The sequence below is a fragment of the Sceloporus occidentalis genome, unplaced genomic scaffold (assembly GCF_023333645.1).
Source record: "Sceloporus occidentalis isolate IW3139 unplaced genomic scaffold, rSceOcc1.0.p SCAF_3, whole genome shotgun sequence".
NCBI classification, from domain to species: domain Eukaryota; kingdom Metazoa; phylum Chordata; class Lepidosauria; order Squamata; family Phrynosomatidae; genus Sceloporus; species Sceloporus occidentalis.
In genome coordinates, this window is record NW_028316983.1 from 44,329 (window position 1) to 60,087 (window position 15,759).

Genomic DNA, 15,759 nt, shown 5'->3' on the forward strand with positions numbered 1-15,759 from the left:
AAATTCAAAATTAAAATTAAAACTAAAATTAAAATTACAAAATTAACAAAATTAAGAAATATAAAAACAATGCCAGTCTTTGTTTGGGAAGGAAAATCAATTACCTGTTTAATGGTTATCGAAATGTTTAATATTGACATTAGTGTTGACATTGCTATGATTATTTGGGTTATGATAGTCAGGGTTAAGGTAATGTTGATCCAAGATTAATCATGGTGTCTCTAAGAATCACCTCTTGGAACGTGAGAGGGCTGAGGATGGCCGACAGGCGGCTGGAGATCCTTCCTCTTCTGGCAACCATGGCGCACGACGTGGTGGTCTTGCAAGAGACCCACCTGGTGAGCGAGCAGCAACGCTCCCAGGGGCAGAAACTCTGGACGCAAGGACCCTCCATTTGGTCTTATGGGGAGGAACACCAGGCAGGCGTGGCGGTCTTATTTAAAGCTAGGCAGGACCTGCAGATTGACTTTGTCCTGGAGGCTTTACCAGGCAGGCTGCTGGTTGTGGACTTTACTTTGCTGGGGATTTTGAAGGAGGGGAAGGAAGAAAGGACTCCTTTCCGGCTTTGCGGGCTTTATGCCCCAGTGGTGGCATCACAACGGAAAACATTTTGGCCTCATTTGAAAGGGTATTGTGCTACTTACAGGCATCTATTGGTTGTAGGGGATTTTAATAATAGGACCAGACTATCTGATTATTCAAATTATGTGGATCGAGGCAAAACGGGGAAAAAGTCAACCGCTTTAACACCCGAGGAGAGACTTTTGGAGACCTTTTTCTCAGATCGTAATTTAACAGATAAAGCCTTGGAAGTGAGTAATCGGTTCAGTTTTTTCCCTCTTTCCTGCAAAAAAGCATTTATGGATAAATATGGTTCGCTGGAGGGAGGCAAATTCACTTGGTATCAGAAAGACAGAGCTAGTCGATTGGACAGGATCAGAGCCCCTGCCGAACTGAAGGCCTTGAGTTGCCAACTGACGGTCACTCCGTGGTCTGGCCATGCCATGCTTCACATGCAGTTTGCTTTGGGCTTGGAGCTTTACTCCAGAGGGAAACCTTTATGGAGGCTTCGCCCAAAGACTCTTGGCAACGCCGGCTGCAAGGAGGAGATTGCGGGCGTCTTGGCAAATATGCTGACGCTGCAGGATCTCTATGTTGGAGAACTGTCTGTCTGGTGGGAGAGAGCCAAAAAAGTCCTCAAGAAGACTTGCCAAAACTACGAATATGTTATCAATAGGAAAGATTTGCAGGGCTATCAGAGAGCAGTCTACCAATTCTTGAAATGCCATTACAAGGTTAACAACGGCCTTCCAGTAAACCAAAATGTGTTGGAATGGTCCAGAGGTGTAATAAGAGAATTTCAAATTAAGCAGAAATGTAAGAAGAAATATCATAAAGAATTTAGGACCAAGGGGTCAGTGGTGGACATTGAGGATTGGGCCAGAGCCAAGGCCCCTCAAGCCTCAGTGGTCATGGGGGTCTGGAGGCACAGTCAGCAGGACCCAGTCAGGAGAGACCCCAGAGCAATGCTGAGAGTGATGGAGGATTTCTATAGGGACTTATACGCAGGGGAAGAAATAGGAAGGGAGAAAATCAAGGCTTTCTTGGATCACGTGCCCCAAAATATCCTAGAGAAAATGTACCCAGGGCTGACTCAAATAGACAGGGATGAATTGGTGGCCCCTGTGACAGAGAATGAAGTCCAGGAGGTCATTGTCCAATGAAGGGGCAAATCGGCTCCGGGACCAGATGGACTCGGATGGACCTTTTACAAGGCCTTTGCCAAGTGGCTGGTTCCCGCTCTCACCAGAATCATCAATGAACTCTTGTCTAGAGAGAGCCTGACAGACTCCTTTTATCAAGGCGTTTTGATTTTCTTTCCCAAACAAGGAGATTTGACGTTGCCCAAAAACTGGCGACCGATCGTTTTGACAAATGTGGATTACAGGATTGTGGCAAAGGTTTTGAATAACAGACTGGCAAAAATAGCACCCAAAATCATTTTAGCTTCCCAAACCAGTGCCGTTCCAGGGCGCTTTATGGTGGACTCTCTGTGTTTGTTTAGAGAGGTCTTTCATTTGGCCCAGAAAGGCAAGTGGGAAACAGGGGAAATACTGCTCTTGGATCAGGCCAAGGCTTTTGATCGCGTTCACCATCAGTTTATGTGGGAAGCGCTGGCAGGGAGGGGTCTCCCCATCCGCTTTGTCAGGTATCTCCAACTGCTTTATCTGAAGGCGCAGGTGACTCCTCAGGTGAATGGACACAGGGGGACTCCGATTAGGCTGAAGTCGGGGGTCAGACAGGGCTGCCCCCTGAGCCCCCTCCTTTACGTCCTGGTTCTAGATTCGGTCCTCTGCCAAATCCAGGCAGAAGAAAGCATGAAGGGTTTGAGGGTCACCCTAAATCCCAGCGGAGGAGTCATGCCTTTTCCCATAGAGGCTTCTAGGGTTGAGTAGGTGAAATACGCAGCCCACGCGGATGACATTTCCCTCTTTGTTAACGATTGAAAGGAGATAGCTTCAGCTATGGCTATTTTTGAGAGATATCAGCAAGCTTCAGGGGCTCAGATAAACTTGCAGAAAAGTTATTTGGTTTCCTTCTCCAGAAAAGAGGAAAGTTTAATTGTGACTCCAGTAGAAGTTGTTAATAAGATTCAGGAGGAGCAATGCGAAAAGTCAGAAAAATTAGAGGAATACAAAATGTTAGGTTTAAAGTTCTCTATTAAACTTTTCGGGTGGGAAAAGAACTGGTATCTCTGGCTGGAAAAAATAAAGGTGTGTTTTGAGAGATGGAAACCATGGCAGTTAAATGTTTACCAGAAAGCAGTGTACATAAAGGCTTACCTGATGCCGCAGGCCTTGACTCTCGCTGCAGTGTACCCTCCTCCCCAAAAAGTTTTAAAGGAGGCGGAGAAACTGGTCTTCCGTTTTCTCTGGGGAACGGCCTTTTTCCCTTTGGCTCAATGGACCGTGGCATATAGGAAAGTGGAACAAGGAGGGTTAGACTTGCCTGCGTTGAAACTCAGGTTCCTCTCAGCTTTCCTCAGCCAAAACTTTGGGAAACTCAGCCAACGGTTTCATCATGGATCTGGCCTGGAGGGGTGGCTGGCCCTGTTTGCCAATCACTGGGTGAATGAGAGCTGGGCCCAGAAATGGTGGCAGGAGGAAGGACCGGTGCCTTTCCGGGTGACGGCCGCCATGAAACAGTCCGGCCCCGACTTCCTCAGGGAGGTCTATGGGCAGATTCAGCAGAACAAAGTCCTGGCAGAGTGGTTTCGGACCAAGGCGGGATGCATCAGGACCTTGAAGGGTTTTGTGTATTGGGAAATGGTGAGGGTGGTTTTCTTACAGCCGTAGATGGAAAAGGACACCAAGAGGTAGAGTTGTCTCTCTATTTAAAAGAATGGCCCCAAAGCATCACGGACCGGAGGGCCCCCTTCGGTCTCTGGGACATTCAATGCAGATTTTACCACCAAATATACTGTTTAAAGGGGAATCAGCCTTGGCTGAAGGAAGCAGAGCAAATGTGTCCTAGACTGTTGTGTCAGAAACAATCTTGTGTGACTGGAAAACTGTACAAAGAAACCACAGAACACTTTATAAAGGACTGTCCCTCGGCCAAGGACACTTGGGAGAAGGTGGCCGCTGCTTTGGATTGGCCGGACCTAGCCGGTCAACCCTGGGAAGCGGTGGCCTCTGGACTGGAGCCGGAGTCAGGGGTCAGAGGACCGCGTCGAAGGCCGGAGAGGAAAAGGAAGAGAGGACACAAAGGGGGGACAGTGGACTCATTCTGGGAAGTCCCTTGGTCAACAATTAGACTGGTCAATCTGTATGTTTTGCTAGCTTTGGTTTTCCAGAGAAAGAAAGAGTTAGTGACACAAACGCAATCGGATGTCAGCATCGCTGTCCGGTTTGTATTGAGCAAAATAAAGACTCTGAGTGTAATGGAACGAGGGAGGATGTCCTCCAATGGAGGAAGTTCTGGCCATGGCTGACGGAGGCCACGCCGGGCATCACCTGAGAAGCATCTAGATTATCTAAGCATTATAATGTATTATAATGTAATTTTCTAGGTTTGGAAACATTTGAAATAAGTGAAATAAGTAAAATAAGTATAATTAGAAAAGTAAAAGAAGAAGATTTACAGTTACAAGGGTTTTATAATGTTATATAATGTTTAATGTTTGCAATGATATAATGGTTCTGTAACAGTTGAAGTAGCAAATTTGTTAGTAGGATGTACTTTTTAAATAAAAATATTTATATATATTTATACCTAACCCTAACCCTAACCCTAAACCCTAACCCTAAACCCCAACCCCAACCCTAAACCCAACCCCAATCCCAACCCTAAACCCTCACCACTAACCGCTAAATGCTAAACCCAACCCTAAACCGTAAACCCTAACACCAAATCCTCCCCTTTTCCTCCCAACTACAAAGACAAGACAACAGACAAAAGGAAGGGTGGATTGGCACTAGCCAGGGAATTGGCTTTGAACGGTCAGTAAGGGGTCTTACCAGTTCCACACATTAGGAACATTAGACACACATTCATATGCTGTTGGCCTGGAACGCCCGACTTTCAACCCTAAATGCGGGGTTGGGAATTCCTCCCGAGGGTCATTCGAAGGATGATCGCAACAGCCAAGCGTTCGCACAGACGTTCCAGACGGTCCCTACCGCCCGGCCGCCATAACCGCCTTCCCCACCCTTTTCCGCCTTCCACTTGCCTGTTCCTGAAGGCCGTCCGATGCCACGCCATGCTCTGCAAACCGCTCTTCCTACACCTTACCCGTTACGGAACATAGCGCGCCGTTGTCAAACACTTGCCCATAGCGATGCATTGCCAATCGCTTGCCCAAAGGGATGCATAGCAATACTTCCAAGCATTATTTCTTCCTTAACAACTATTTCACGATCGATCTCTTACAAGCAAAAATAAGGGCTACATGTAATTACATTGTGGGTTCCCTCCCCTTTCCCTTATAATCTACTGGTAAATGGTGGGGGGGGGGGCGAGATCTCTCTACACCATGGTCACCATTCTCACCATTATGAACATTAATATGATCGTACAAGCAACCTACTTTCACATCCCTTTGACAGCCCTGGCTCAGTGCTAGAGAATCCTTGCAATTCTATTTAGACAGACATTTAAGCTTCTCTGTCAGCAAAAACTACAATTTCCAGTATTTCATAGCACTGGGCAGTGGCTGCTAAATCTCTCAAATCGATTCATTTTGCCACTCCAGATACTGCCAAAATACCTAATAATAACAACAACAACATTTATTTCTATTCAATCAAGGCACACAACAACAAACAAAACAACAATGACAATAGTAGAGAACAAACCACCAGTAAGAACAGAGCAAAACATATCAAATCATACTTCCCTCTCTCCCTCTCACCCTAAAATAGCATTAAAACAACAATTCACAATAAAAAGCTCCCAAAAAGATACCACGATTTGTACCTTGGGCTGGATCCACACTCCACAAATCATAACACGCTTTCACCCGCTTTAACTCCCCTGTCTCCATGCCATGGAACCCTGGGATTTGTAGTTTTCTGAGATTATATTCTGACTTCTTGCCCATAGACACAGCTCTAGTGCCTCACAAAACTACAAATCCCAGGACACCGACAACATAGACTCTAAGGCTTATTCTCAGAAATTACACAATATTTACCAGAAAGTAAACAGCCAGCCCTGTCACAACTCAGAACCAACATGGGCCGACACAGCAGAAATAATAACACAGTTTCACAACGCTTTAACTGCCCTGGCTCCATGTCATTGAACTCTGGGATTTCTCATTTCTGGAAGCACACAGCGGTCCTTGCCAAAGACGGCTCGGGACCTGCTAAAACTACGTATCCCACGATTCCATTGGAGGGCAGCTACAGTGCTTAAAGCGGTGCCAAACTGCATTATCTCTACAGTGCAGATGTATCTGGACCAAGAACAAACCTCTCAGCGGCTGTTCTTAGCGACTCTCTGCGGAAGGGCTTCCGTTCCCCTCCTCTCAGGCTCAGAGAGTGACTTCGGACTCCCATGCGACAGGCGCACAGAACAACAACAACAACAAATACATCAAATAAGATAATACTTTTAAAAACTATAAGAGCAGTAGGCCTTTTGGGCTCTGCTGCCTCCTCCTCCTCCTCCTCCATTGATGGGAGCCTGGGCTGGTTTTGCTGGCCTTGTCCCACTGGAAGCTAGTTCCTGCCATTCTCTGGAGACAGCCAGGAGGAAGGAAGGCAGGCAGGCAGGGAAAGGACATTTCCTCCTGAGGCTGGATCTGCCTGGGCAGAGAGGAGGCGTGTGTGCCATGCCAGCCTCAGGGGCAGCAGAGAGACCCCTGTGCCTTTGCCTCTGGCTCCCAGAGTCCTGGGTCTGGGGTCCGCCTCTTGGGGATGGGGATGGAGGGAGAGGTGAGGGGAGGGGAAGGGGGAAGAAGGGAAAGGGAAAGGGGGAAGAGGGGAAGGAGTAGAGGGGAAGGAAAGAGGGGAAGGAGAAAAGGGGAAGGAGATGAAGGGAGGAAGGAAAGAGGGAAGGAAGGAAGGAAAGAGAAAGAAGAAAGCAAGGAAGAGGGAAGGAGGGAAGGAGGAAAAAGAGAAGCAAGGAAAGAGATAGGAAGGTAGGAAAGAAGGAAGGAAGCAAGGGAGGAAGGAAGGCAGCAGAAAGGGAAGGAGGGAGGGAGGGAGGATAGAGGGAAGGGGGAAGGAGGAAGGGAAGGGGAAGAGGGAAAGGAGAAGAGGGGAAGGAGATGAAGGGAGGAAGGAAAGAGGGAAGGAAGAGGAGGAAGGAAGGAAGGAAAGAGAGAAAGAAAGAAAGAAAGAAGAAAGCAAGAAAGAGAGAAGGGAGGGAAGGAGGAAAAAGAGAAGCAAGGAAAGAGATAGGAAGGAAGGAAATAGGGAAGGAAGCAAGGGAGGAAGGAAGGCAGCAGAAAGGAAGGGAGGGAGGATAGAGGGAAGGGAGGAAGGAAGGAATGATGGAAAGAAAGAAGGAAGGGAAGGAAGGAGGGAGGGAGGGAGGGAGAGAGGGAAGGAAGGAAAGAGGGACGGAAGGAATGAATGATGGAAAGATAGACTGAAGGGAGGGAAAGAAGGAAGGAAGGCGATAGAAAGGAAGGGAGGAAAGAAGGAAAGAAAAAAGAAAGAGGGAAGGAAGGAAGGAATGATAGAAAGATAGAAGGAAGCAAAGGAAGGAAGTAAGGAAGAGAAGAAGGAAGGAGGGAGGGAAGGAAGGTGGTAGAAAGGAAGAGAGGGAGGATGGAAGGGAGGAAGGAAGAAAGGAAGGGAAGAAAGAAAGAAAGAAAGAAAGAAAGAAAGAAAGAGAAGGAAGCAAGGGACGGAATGAAGGAAGAGAAGAAGGAAGGAGGGAGGGAAGGAAGGTGGTAGAAAAGTAGGGAGAGATGGAAGGGGAAGGGGAAAGGAAGGAAAGAAGGAGGGAGGGAAGGAAGGAAGGCGGTAGAAAGGGAGGGAGGGAAGTGGGAAGGAAGGAAAGAGTGAAGAAAGGAAAAAAGTAGAAAAAAAGGGAAGAAATGATGCAAAGGGTAAAGGGAAGGAAGAGAGGAAGGAAAGGAGGGAAGGCAGTAGAAAGGAAAGGAATGAGGGAGGTAGGGAAAGGGAGGGAGAGAGGGAGGAAGGAAGGAAGGAGTAGAGGAAGTGAAAAGGAAGGAAGGAATGAGGGAAGGAAGTGAATGATGGAGAGAGAGAGAAAGAAGAAATATAAAGAAGGAAGGAGGAAGGCAGGGAGGAAGGAGGGAAGGAAGAGAGGGATGGAGAGAGAGACAGAGGAAAAAGAAAGAAGGGAGGAGGGAGGGAGGGAGGAACGAGGGAAGGAGATAATGAAAGAAAGAAAGAGTAAGTAAGTAAGTAAGTAAGAAAGGAATAAAAGAAAGGAATGTGAGAAGGAGGAAATCATAGAATCATAAGAGTTGGAAGAGACCACAAGGGCCCTGATCCTGTCCAACCCCCGACTTCTGCCCTGCAGGAACTCTCCATCGAAGCATCCCCATTGACAGATAGGTGGCCATCCAGCCTCTGTTTGAAGACAGCCTCCAAGGAAGGAGACTCCACCACAATCTCCCAGGAAGGAGTGTCTTCCGCTGTCAAACAGCCCTTACTCTCAGGAAGTCCCTCCTAATGTTGAGCTGGAATCTCTTTTCCTGGAGCTTGCATCCATTGCTCCATTAAGTCCTGTTCTCTGGAGCAGCAGAAAACAAGCTTCCTCCCTCCTCAATATGGCATCCTTTCAAATATTTAAACAGGGCTACCATCATATCCCCTCTTAACCTTCTCTTCTCCAGGCTAAACATCCCCAGCTCCCTAAGTCTTTCCTCATAGAGCTCCATGGTTTCCAGACCCTCCACCAATTTATTCACTCTCCTTTGGACTCATGGCTCCAGTTTCTCAACATCCTTTTTGAATTGTGGTGCCCAGAACTGGACACAGTGTTCCAGGTGAGGCCTGACCAAAGCAGAATAGAGTGGCACTATGACTTCCCTTGATCCAGACACTATACTTCTACTGATCAGCCTAGGGCCGCATTGGCCTTTTGAGCTGCCGCATCACACTGTTGACTCATGTTCAACCTGTGATCTACTTGGACTCCCTGATCCCTTTCACACGTATGTCTCCTTAGGACAGGTGTCCCCCATAATCCTATATCTGTGCGTTTCATTTTTCTGCCCTAAGTACCTTACATTTTCCAAGTTAAATTTCATTTTGTTAGCTTGGGGCCAGCTTTCTAGTCTATTCAGGTCATTTTGAATTTTGATCCTGTCCTCTGGAGTATTAGCTATTCCTCCTAATTTGATAAGTATGCCCCTAATTCTGTCATCCAAGTTATTGATAAAGATGGAGACAGCTGCTCCTCCATGAGAGCTGACATCTGGCGTCCCTCAGGGCGCCATGCTCTTTAACATTGACAGGAAGCCACTGGGAGAGGTCATCCAGAGACATGGGGTGCGGGGTTATAAGTACACTGATGATACCCAGATCTATCTCTCTATGTCTTGGACTGTTTCAGTGACCAAGGAGGGCATCTCCCCCTGAACGACTGCCTGAGGTCAGAAATGGATTGGATGAGGGAAAATAGACTTAAGCTGAATCCAAATAAAACAGAGGTACTCCTGATAGGTAACCCCAATCCGGGTACGCAGATATGTTCGCCAGTTCTAGATGGGGTTACACTTCCCCTGAAATACTGCGTCCGCAGCTTGTAGGGTCTCCTGGATTCGTCGCTTCATCTGTCCTCTCAGATTGATGCAACAGCCAGGAGTGCCTGTTATCAGCTTCAGCTGATATGCCAGTTGTGCCCCTACCTGGAGCAGCGGGACCTAGAAACGGTCGTAGATGCTCTAGTAACCTCTCGCCTTGACTTCTGCAATGCGCTCTACACGGGGCAACCTTTGTGCCACGTCCGGAAGCTCCAACGGATACAAAACATGGCAGCCAGACTGGTCGCCGGAAAATCCAAGTGCGACCACATTACACCTATTTTAAAGTCACGACATTGGCTGCCTATTAGCTTCCGGGCTCAGTACAAGGAGTTGGTTACCACCTACAAAGCCCTACATGGCCTGGGTCCAGTCTCCTTGAAGGAACGCTGCCTCTTCCCATACAATCCTTCCCACACACTCCAATCCTCCGGGAAAAACCCCTTGCAATCTAGAAAGACCAGGCTGGCAGTGAAATTCCCGGAGGGCCTTCTCTGCCTCCGCTCCAAAAACCTGGAATGACCTCCGGAAGAGAGGCTTTTTAAAAGGCAACAAAAACCTTCCTCTTCTGGCAGGCCTTCCCCGATGGATAAGGTCCAGGACCAACTGAATCCCCCTCCTCTTATTATTTTTCTTAGTTGTGGCTTGTCTTTAATTTCGATGTATCGTTAGGTACTTTTTAAACCTGTTTTACTTTCTGATTTTATAGTTGGGAGGGAGGCTTGGGCCGGGGTCTTCTGGGGCTTGTTCTTTTTATTGTTGTATACTGTATTAACTCTGCTTGTTAGCCGCCTCCATCCTCAAAGCGGAAGAGGAGGGATATAAATATTTATTATTATTGTTGTTGTTGTTGTTTATGTTGAATAGCCCTGGTCCCAGGACAGAGCCTCACTAAACACCCCACTGGTCACTTTTCTCCAGGATGAAAAGGAGCCATGGCTGAGCAGCCTTTGGGTTCAGCTGGTCAACCAATTACAAATCCATGTAACAGAAGGAAGGAAGGAAAGAAAGAGTGAAGGAAAGAAAGAAGGAAAGAAGGAATGAAGGAAGGAAGGAAAGAAGGAAGGACAGCAAGAAAGAGGAAAAAGAAAAGAAAGAGGAAAGGGAGGGAACTGAAATAAAGGGGGAAGGGAAAGAAAGAGAGAGAAGGAGGGAGGGAGGGAAGAAGGAAAAAAGGGGTGAAGGAAAGGAAAAGGGAATGAAAGAAAAAGAAAGGAAGGGAAGGAGAGGAAATAGAAAGAGGCAAGGACAAAAGAGAGGAAAGAGGAGGAACGGGAGGAAAAGGGACGGAGGAGGAATAAGGAGATGAAGGGGAGGAAAGAGGGAATGGAAAAGAGGGGGAGGAAAGAGGGAACAGAAAGGAAGGAGAGGAAGGAAGAGGGGGAAGGGGAGAAAGGAGAGGAAGGAAGAGGGGGAAGGGGAGGAAGGAGGCGCTTCAGGGAGCCTGGCCGACTGACCAGTCGTGGCAGAAAGAGGGTGATGGGCAGGGGCTGCTGGGAGATGTAGTCGTCTCTTCCTTCCTCACTTCCTCCCTCTGGCTTCCTTGCTTGGCAGAGCAGGGATCTGAACCCAGCCAGCGCTCAAAGCCCCAGAGCTCCATCCAGACGGGGCTTTGGCTGCTACTGCTCACCGCCACTGGAACCTGGGACATGCGGCTTGGCCTCGATGGGACATTTTAACCCTGGGGGGAACTGGGATTGTCCCGCCCCAAACAGGGAAATGTCTGCACCCAGCGTCCGAGTGGTGGCACTGTGGGAAGGCCGCACGATGGCATCCTTGCCTTCGCCCAGAGGCAGCAGGGGGTCCGGAGGGGAATCTTCTGGGACTTCTCACACCTTGGCCGGAGGCTGGGGATGGAGGTCCTTTTGGGCGGAGCCACAGTGCAGGTGGAAGTGAAGGTCGTTCAGTCCTGTGGGGGAAGGAGAGATGCCTTTTATTCGTGAGTCTTCCCTTTAGAAGGGAAAGCCATCCCACAGAGAAAGAGAGAGATGGAGGGAACCCAGCCTCACGGCATTCATACATAGGAGAGCGTGCGCTTCATGCGTTGCACCAGACTCAGCCTCTGGAGCAGAATTGCCAAGATATCAATGGCTTCCCTGCAAGAAAGAGAGAGGGGACAGAAAAGAGGGTTGGTTCAGGGCTGGTTTGTATCCCCGCATCCATCCCACTGGCTACTCCTGCCCCAGCCCTGCCTTGCACCAAACTGACCCTGGGACCAGGTACGTTTTGAGCGTCCTGCTGCTCCCCTCCTCCTTCGGTTGGAACTGGCTGACCAAGAAGTTGGCCTGGGTCACCAAGTGGTACTGCAGCCAGAACTTCAGGCCCTTGACATTGTCGAGGTCCTCTACAATGGCCTTGATTCCTCTGAGCGCCTTCACCTGAGGAAAGAAACAGGTTTTTGGTAAACAACCCGGAAGGAGGGAGGGTCACCCGTAGATGGGGAACTACCTTGGGTTTCCTGCCTTGCGGATGGGCCATGCGAGGGTCAGACCCATACCTTAGCCAAAGGCAGTTCCTTGCTGTACTCCAGCTGATATTCATTCATTTTGATGATGAATTCATTCATGCACATGTCTAGGCTGCACTTGGGTGAACGCAAGACAGCATACACGAGCTGATCACAGGCCCTAGAGAAAGGGAAGGAGAGCCAATGGCATCCCTGCCGGACCCCCAGCCCCTGGGAGGGAAATGGGGTGCTCCTGGGAGGAGGAATCCACTTACGTTTCTTCCGTTTCCAGGAAATGCTCCAGAATCGAGTCCAAGTGCTTCCCTGCAAGAAAGTCTGCTAAATCACACTTCTGTTCTTTGGATAATTTGGGGAATTTCCTGCACATCTGATGTAAGGTCTCGTCTGACTGTCAAGAGAGAAAAAGACAGCAGGGAAAAGGAGGTGACTCCCACTTGTTGCCGTATGTGACAAGCCTTGGGAATGTGTCCTGCTCTTTAATGTGGATTTGGGGTTGGATAACTCTAAAAAGAGGGGAAAAGCTATTGTCTCTCGAAGGTTTTAATGTTCATTTCGGTTTCCACGCTTACCTCTGGTCTCAGAAAGACAAGGTGCATAAAGAATTCCCAGACCATTATATTAGGAAGCCACTGCAGAGGACTTGGAGGAAGTGTCAAAGCAAACTGTTTCCGAAAACCCCAAAGTGAGAGTCCAGCCATGCGGCGTTTTTAAGGAGAGGAGCCTAACTTCCAAAACATGGCTGACTTGTAATAAAGAAGTGTTAACAAAAACCCCAATGAAGGAATATAGAAAATCCAAACCAGAGAGGAATTAGCTGAAGAGGGGATCCTCTGTCCCTGGTTTCCTTACAGACAGTTAAGAGGTTCAGAATGGACCCGAAATGAGAGGGTTTGGAAGAGACCAGTTTGTCTCTCTGTTATGAAGGATGATGAGAAAGAGCAGCAGGGACAGGATTCAGGGACAGAGCAGGGGACCCTGGGAGTAGCACCAAACGGAACAGCCGCTGCTCAGCCTCGGAGGAGGAGGAGGCAGCCTGTGGAGGCCATAGTGGGGACTCCTTGCTGAGTGGCAATGAACCAGGGGTCTGTGGGGCTGAGAAGAGTCTCCGTGGGGCAAAGATCCGTGACATGACAGAGAGGCTGACAAGACTGGTCAAGGCTACTGACCATCACCGCTTTCTTTTGGTTCATGTGGAACCAATGATACTACAAGGCATAGCCTTCAGAATATCAGAGGGCATTATGAGGCGTTGGGTAGGAAGTTGAAAGATTGTAAACACAAGGATAAGTAAAAGAGGGGGATGCAGACAGTGAAATAAGCAAATGTTTCTTAAAAAGTCTCCTTCTTTCCTTACTGGGGAAGAGTGAAATTCATGTCCATCAAACTGCTGATCACTGCGCTTTTCATCAGAGGGTCTCCCCTGAGGCTCTGGGACCCTGAAACGGAGCAGGAAAAGGCCATGAAACAAAACAGGATGAAGCCAAGGAAAGGCCGCTTGCAGGAACATCATCATGCACCCGTCATTCGGCTGTTTGGACAGAAGAACTTACCTGTCTGACCTGGGCCCAGGATCAGCTTCCGTGGAACCGGCCTCTGAATCCTATAAACAAACAGAGGGGGGAGAGAAGTGAGAGGGAGAACATGGGGTTCAAGGGGAGGTTCTTGGGGTGGCCCTTTCGTTTCCCATGAGTTGAAAGAGTTCTTCAGAGGGCTTTAGGCTGGAAAAATAAAACACACAGATATAGGATTACAGGGTTCACCTGGATGAATGTGTTAAAGGGATCTAGTAGTCCAAGTATATCACAAATTGAACATGAGTCTACAGTGTGATGCGGCAGCTCAAAAGGCCAATGCGGCCCTAGGCTGCATCAGTAGAAGTATAGTGTCTAGTGGGTTGTTCTCACTAGGTGAAACCCCGCGTTCTGAATCGAATCCAAGGAGTGGCGTTCCTATTAGGATCCGATTTAAACCTAGAACGGTTCTAGAGCAACCCGCAATCGTCTCCACTACAAATCGAATTGTAGAGCGGAATAAAATTTTGATTCGAGTTTTCCTCATTTAACGCGTGTTAAAAAAACACTAGGGTCTGACCTACGTTTTTCCATTGATTCGATTTAGGAACCGGAGCATTTAAATAGGAACGACAGCCTTTGAAATTGCGTTAGATGAATGGGAGGAGCGGAGTGCGATGGGGCTGTCCTTGGGGGAGTTGCCCTTTCTGTCCCCATCCGTCTGGCTGTCGCCATTTTTGCTTCCCTCACCCCTTTGTCCGCTGTGGTCTTTCAATAAGAGATAAGGATTATTTTTATTTTTTATTTTAATGGTTTACAGGCGCTTAATCTCTTCAGCGCTTTAAGCGCCTGAAGTCCCGGCTGCTCAAGCGCCTGCATCTGCCAAAGGAGTACAAGGCTTCCCCCGGTGGATTGCAACCTCCCCTCTGTGTGGGGAGAGCCCATTTCTAAGGGAAGGCTCCTCTCAAAGAGGCATTCCCTGCCCGCTTGGGCACTGATCTCGCCCAGACAGGGAAGGGAAGGCTCCTCGCGAGGAGGCATCTGATCTCACCCAGGCAGGGAAGGGAAAGCTCCTCGCGAGGAGGCATCTGATCTTGCCCAGGCAGGGAAGGGAAGGCTCCTCGCGAGGAGGCATCTGATCTCACCCAGGCAGGGAAGGGCTCTGATCAAGGGGGGGGGGCGGATAGAGCCTTTCTCCCTCCATTTCTCAAATGGAATCTGCCTTCTCCTCCAACCCTGGAAAGAGAATCTTTGGGAAGAGTGCTCCCTCCCTGCTTTTCCAGCAGCCTCCTTCATTGATCTCTGTGCTCTCTGAAGGGATTCTCCCTGGCTGTCAATGAAATGGAAACGATGCCAAAAGATAAATCGCTTCCAAATATTCCGAATTAATGTTACGTCATTCTGATGTACTATTGATTGACAGCTCCAAATAAGGTATGGAGGAGAAGAATCGCTTTATTTAAACACTGATTTCATGCCAAGTAGGAACGCTTGCAGGTAAAAACTTTGATTTAAACAAACAGATGGGAACGATGAACAAAGCGATTCGGATAGCGGGATAAGAACAGTGTTATTTTGAATCGATTTTATTAAAAACGTTGTATTTTAAATCGTTTCAAATCTTAAGTGGGAACAACCCGCAGATCAAGTGAAGTAATAGTGTCACTCTATTCTGCATTGGTCAGGCCCCAAATGGAATGATCCTGTGTCCAGTTCTGGACAACACAATTCAAAAAGGATGTTGAGAAACTAGAGCCATGTGTCCAAAGGAGGGAGACTAAAATGTGAAGAGTCTGGAAACCATGAAGCCCTAAGAGGAAAGACTTAGGGAACTGCTGGGGATGTTTAGCCTGGAGAAGAGAAGGTTAAGAGGTGATATGATGATAGCCCTGTTTAAATATTTGAAGGGATGGAGAGTTCCTGCACAGCAGAAGAAGGGGGTTGGATGGGATCAGGACCCTTCTTGGGGTCTCTCCCAACTCTAGGATTCTATGATTCTCCTCCTCCCCATCTTTTTCTTTCCCTGTGGGTCCTGACGGTGCTTCCTTAACTTCATCTACCTTCATCGTCATCTTATGGAGACAAAAGAAAAATAGATTTGGACAGAATTTGGATAGAAAAGGGGGAATGACTCTTTAATTACCGTCAAAGAGGAAAGGCTCTCTGCTCGAAGCCTTTCAGGGCTGGCCTCCTCTGCATCGGTCACCTGCGGTTGTGGCAAACTGAAATAAGGACAGGGAAAGATAATAATAATTATTATTATTACTATTATTATTATCGCTCAGTCACAGAAGGAAGAAAGAGGAAAGGAAGGAAGGAAGGATAGAAAGAAAGAAACAAAGAAAGAAAAAAGAGGGAAGGAAGGAGAGAAGGGGAAATAGAGAGAAAGAGAGGGAAGCAAGGAAGGTGGAAGAAAGGAGGGAGGGAGAGGAGGATTGAAGGAAAAGAAAGCGATGGAAAGGAAAGGAAAAGAAAGGAAGGGAAGAAAGGGAAGGGTAAAGGGAAGAAAAAGAAAGAGAAAGAGGGGAAGGGAGGGAGGGAGGGGGAAA

General features: G+C 48.0%; 1 protein-coding gene and 1 pseudogene across 1 annotated transcript; one reads left to right on the forward strand and one right to left on the reverse strand.

Annotated features, from left to right (window-relative positions):
* Positions 1-2,846: 2,846 nt before the first annotated feature.
* Positions 2,847-4,020, forward strand: LOC149315354 (uncharacterized; annotated as a pseudogene).
* A 7,697-nt stretch (positions 4,021-11,717) lies between these two features.
* Positions 11,718-15,276, reverse strand: LOC149315355 (uncharacterized). The gene is made up of 5 exons (XM_089513297.1): positions 15,271-15,276; positions 13,250-13,299; positions 13,054-13,135; positions 11,954-12,087; positions 11,718-11,859 (listed from the first exon to the last, which is right to left on the reverse strand). The coding sequence occupies exons 1-5, from the start codon at positions 15,274-15,276 to the stop codon at positions 11,718-11,720; spliced, it is 414 nt and encodes a 137-aa protein (XP_089369423.1).
* Positions 15,277-15,759: the final 483 nt, after the last annotated feature.

Bases quoted from the DNA above. Each gene is read 5' to 3' on its own strand.
- LOC149315355 (XM_089513297.1), bottom strand. The intron at 13,136-13,249 runs GTAAGTTCTTCT...GCTCCGTTTCAG, and splicing joins CCTGGGCCCAGGTCAGACAG to GGTCCCAGAGCCTCAGGGGA. The intron at 11,860-11,953 runs GTAAGTGGATTC...CCCTTTCTCTAG, and splicing joins TTCCTGGAAACGGAAGAAAC to GGCCTGTGATCAGCTCGTGT.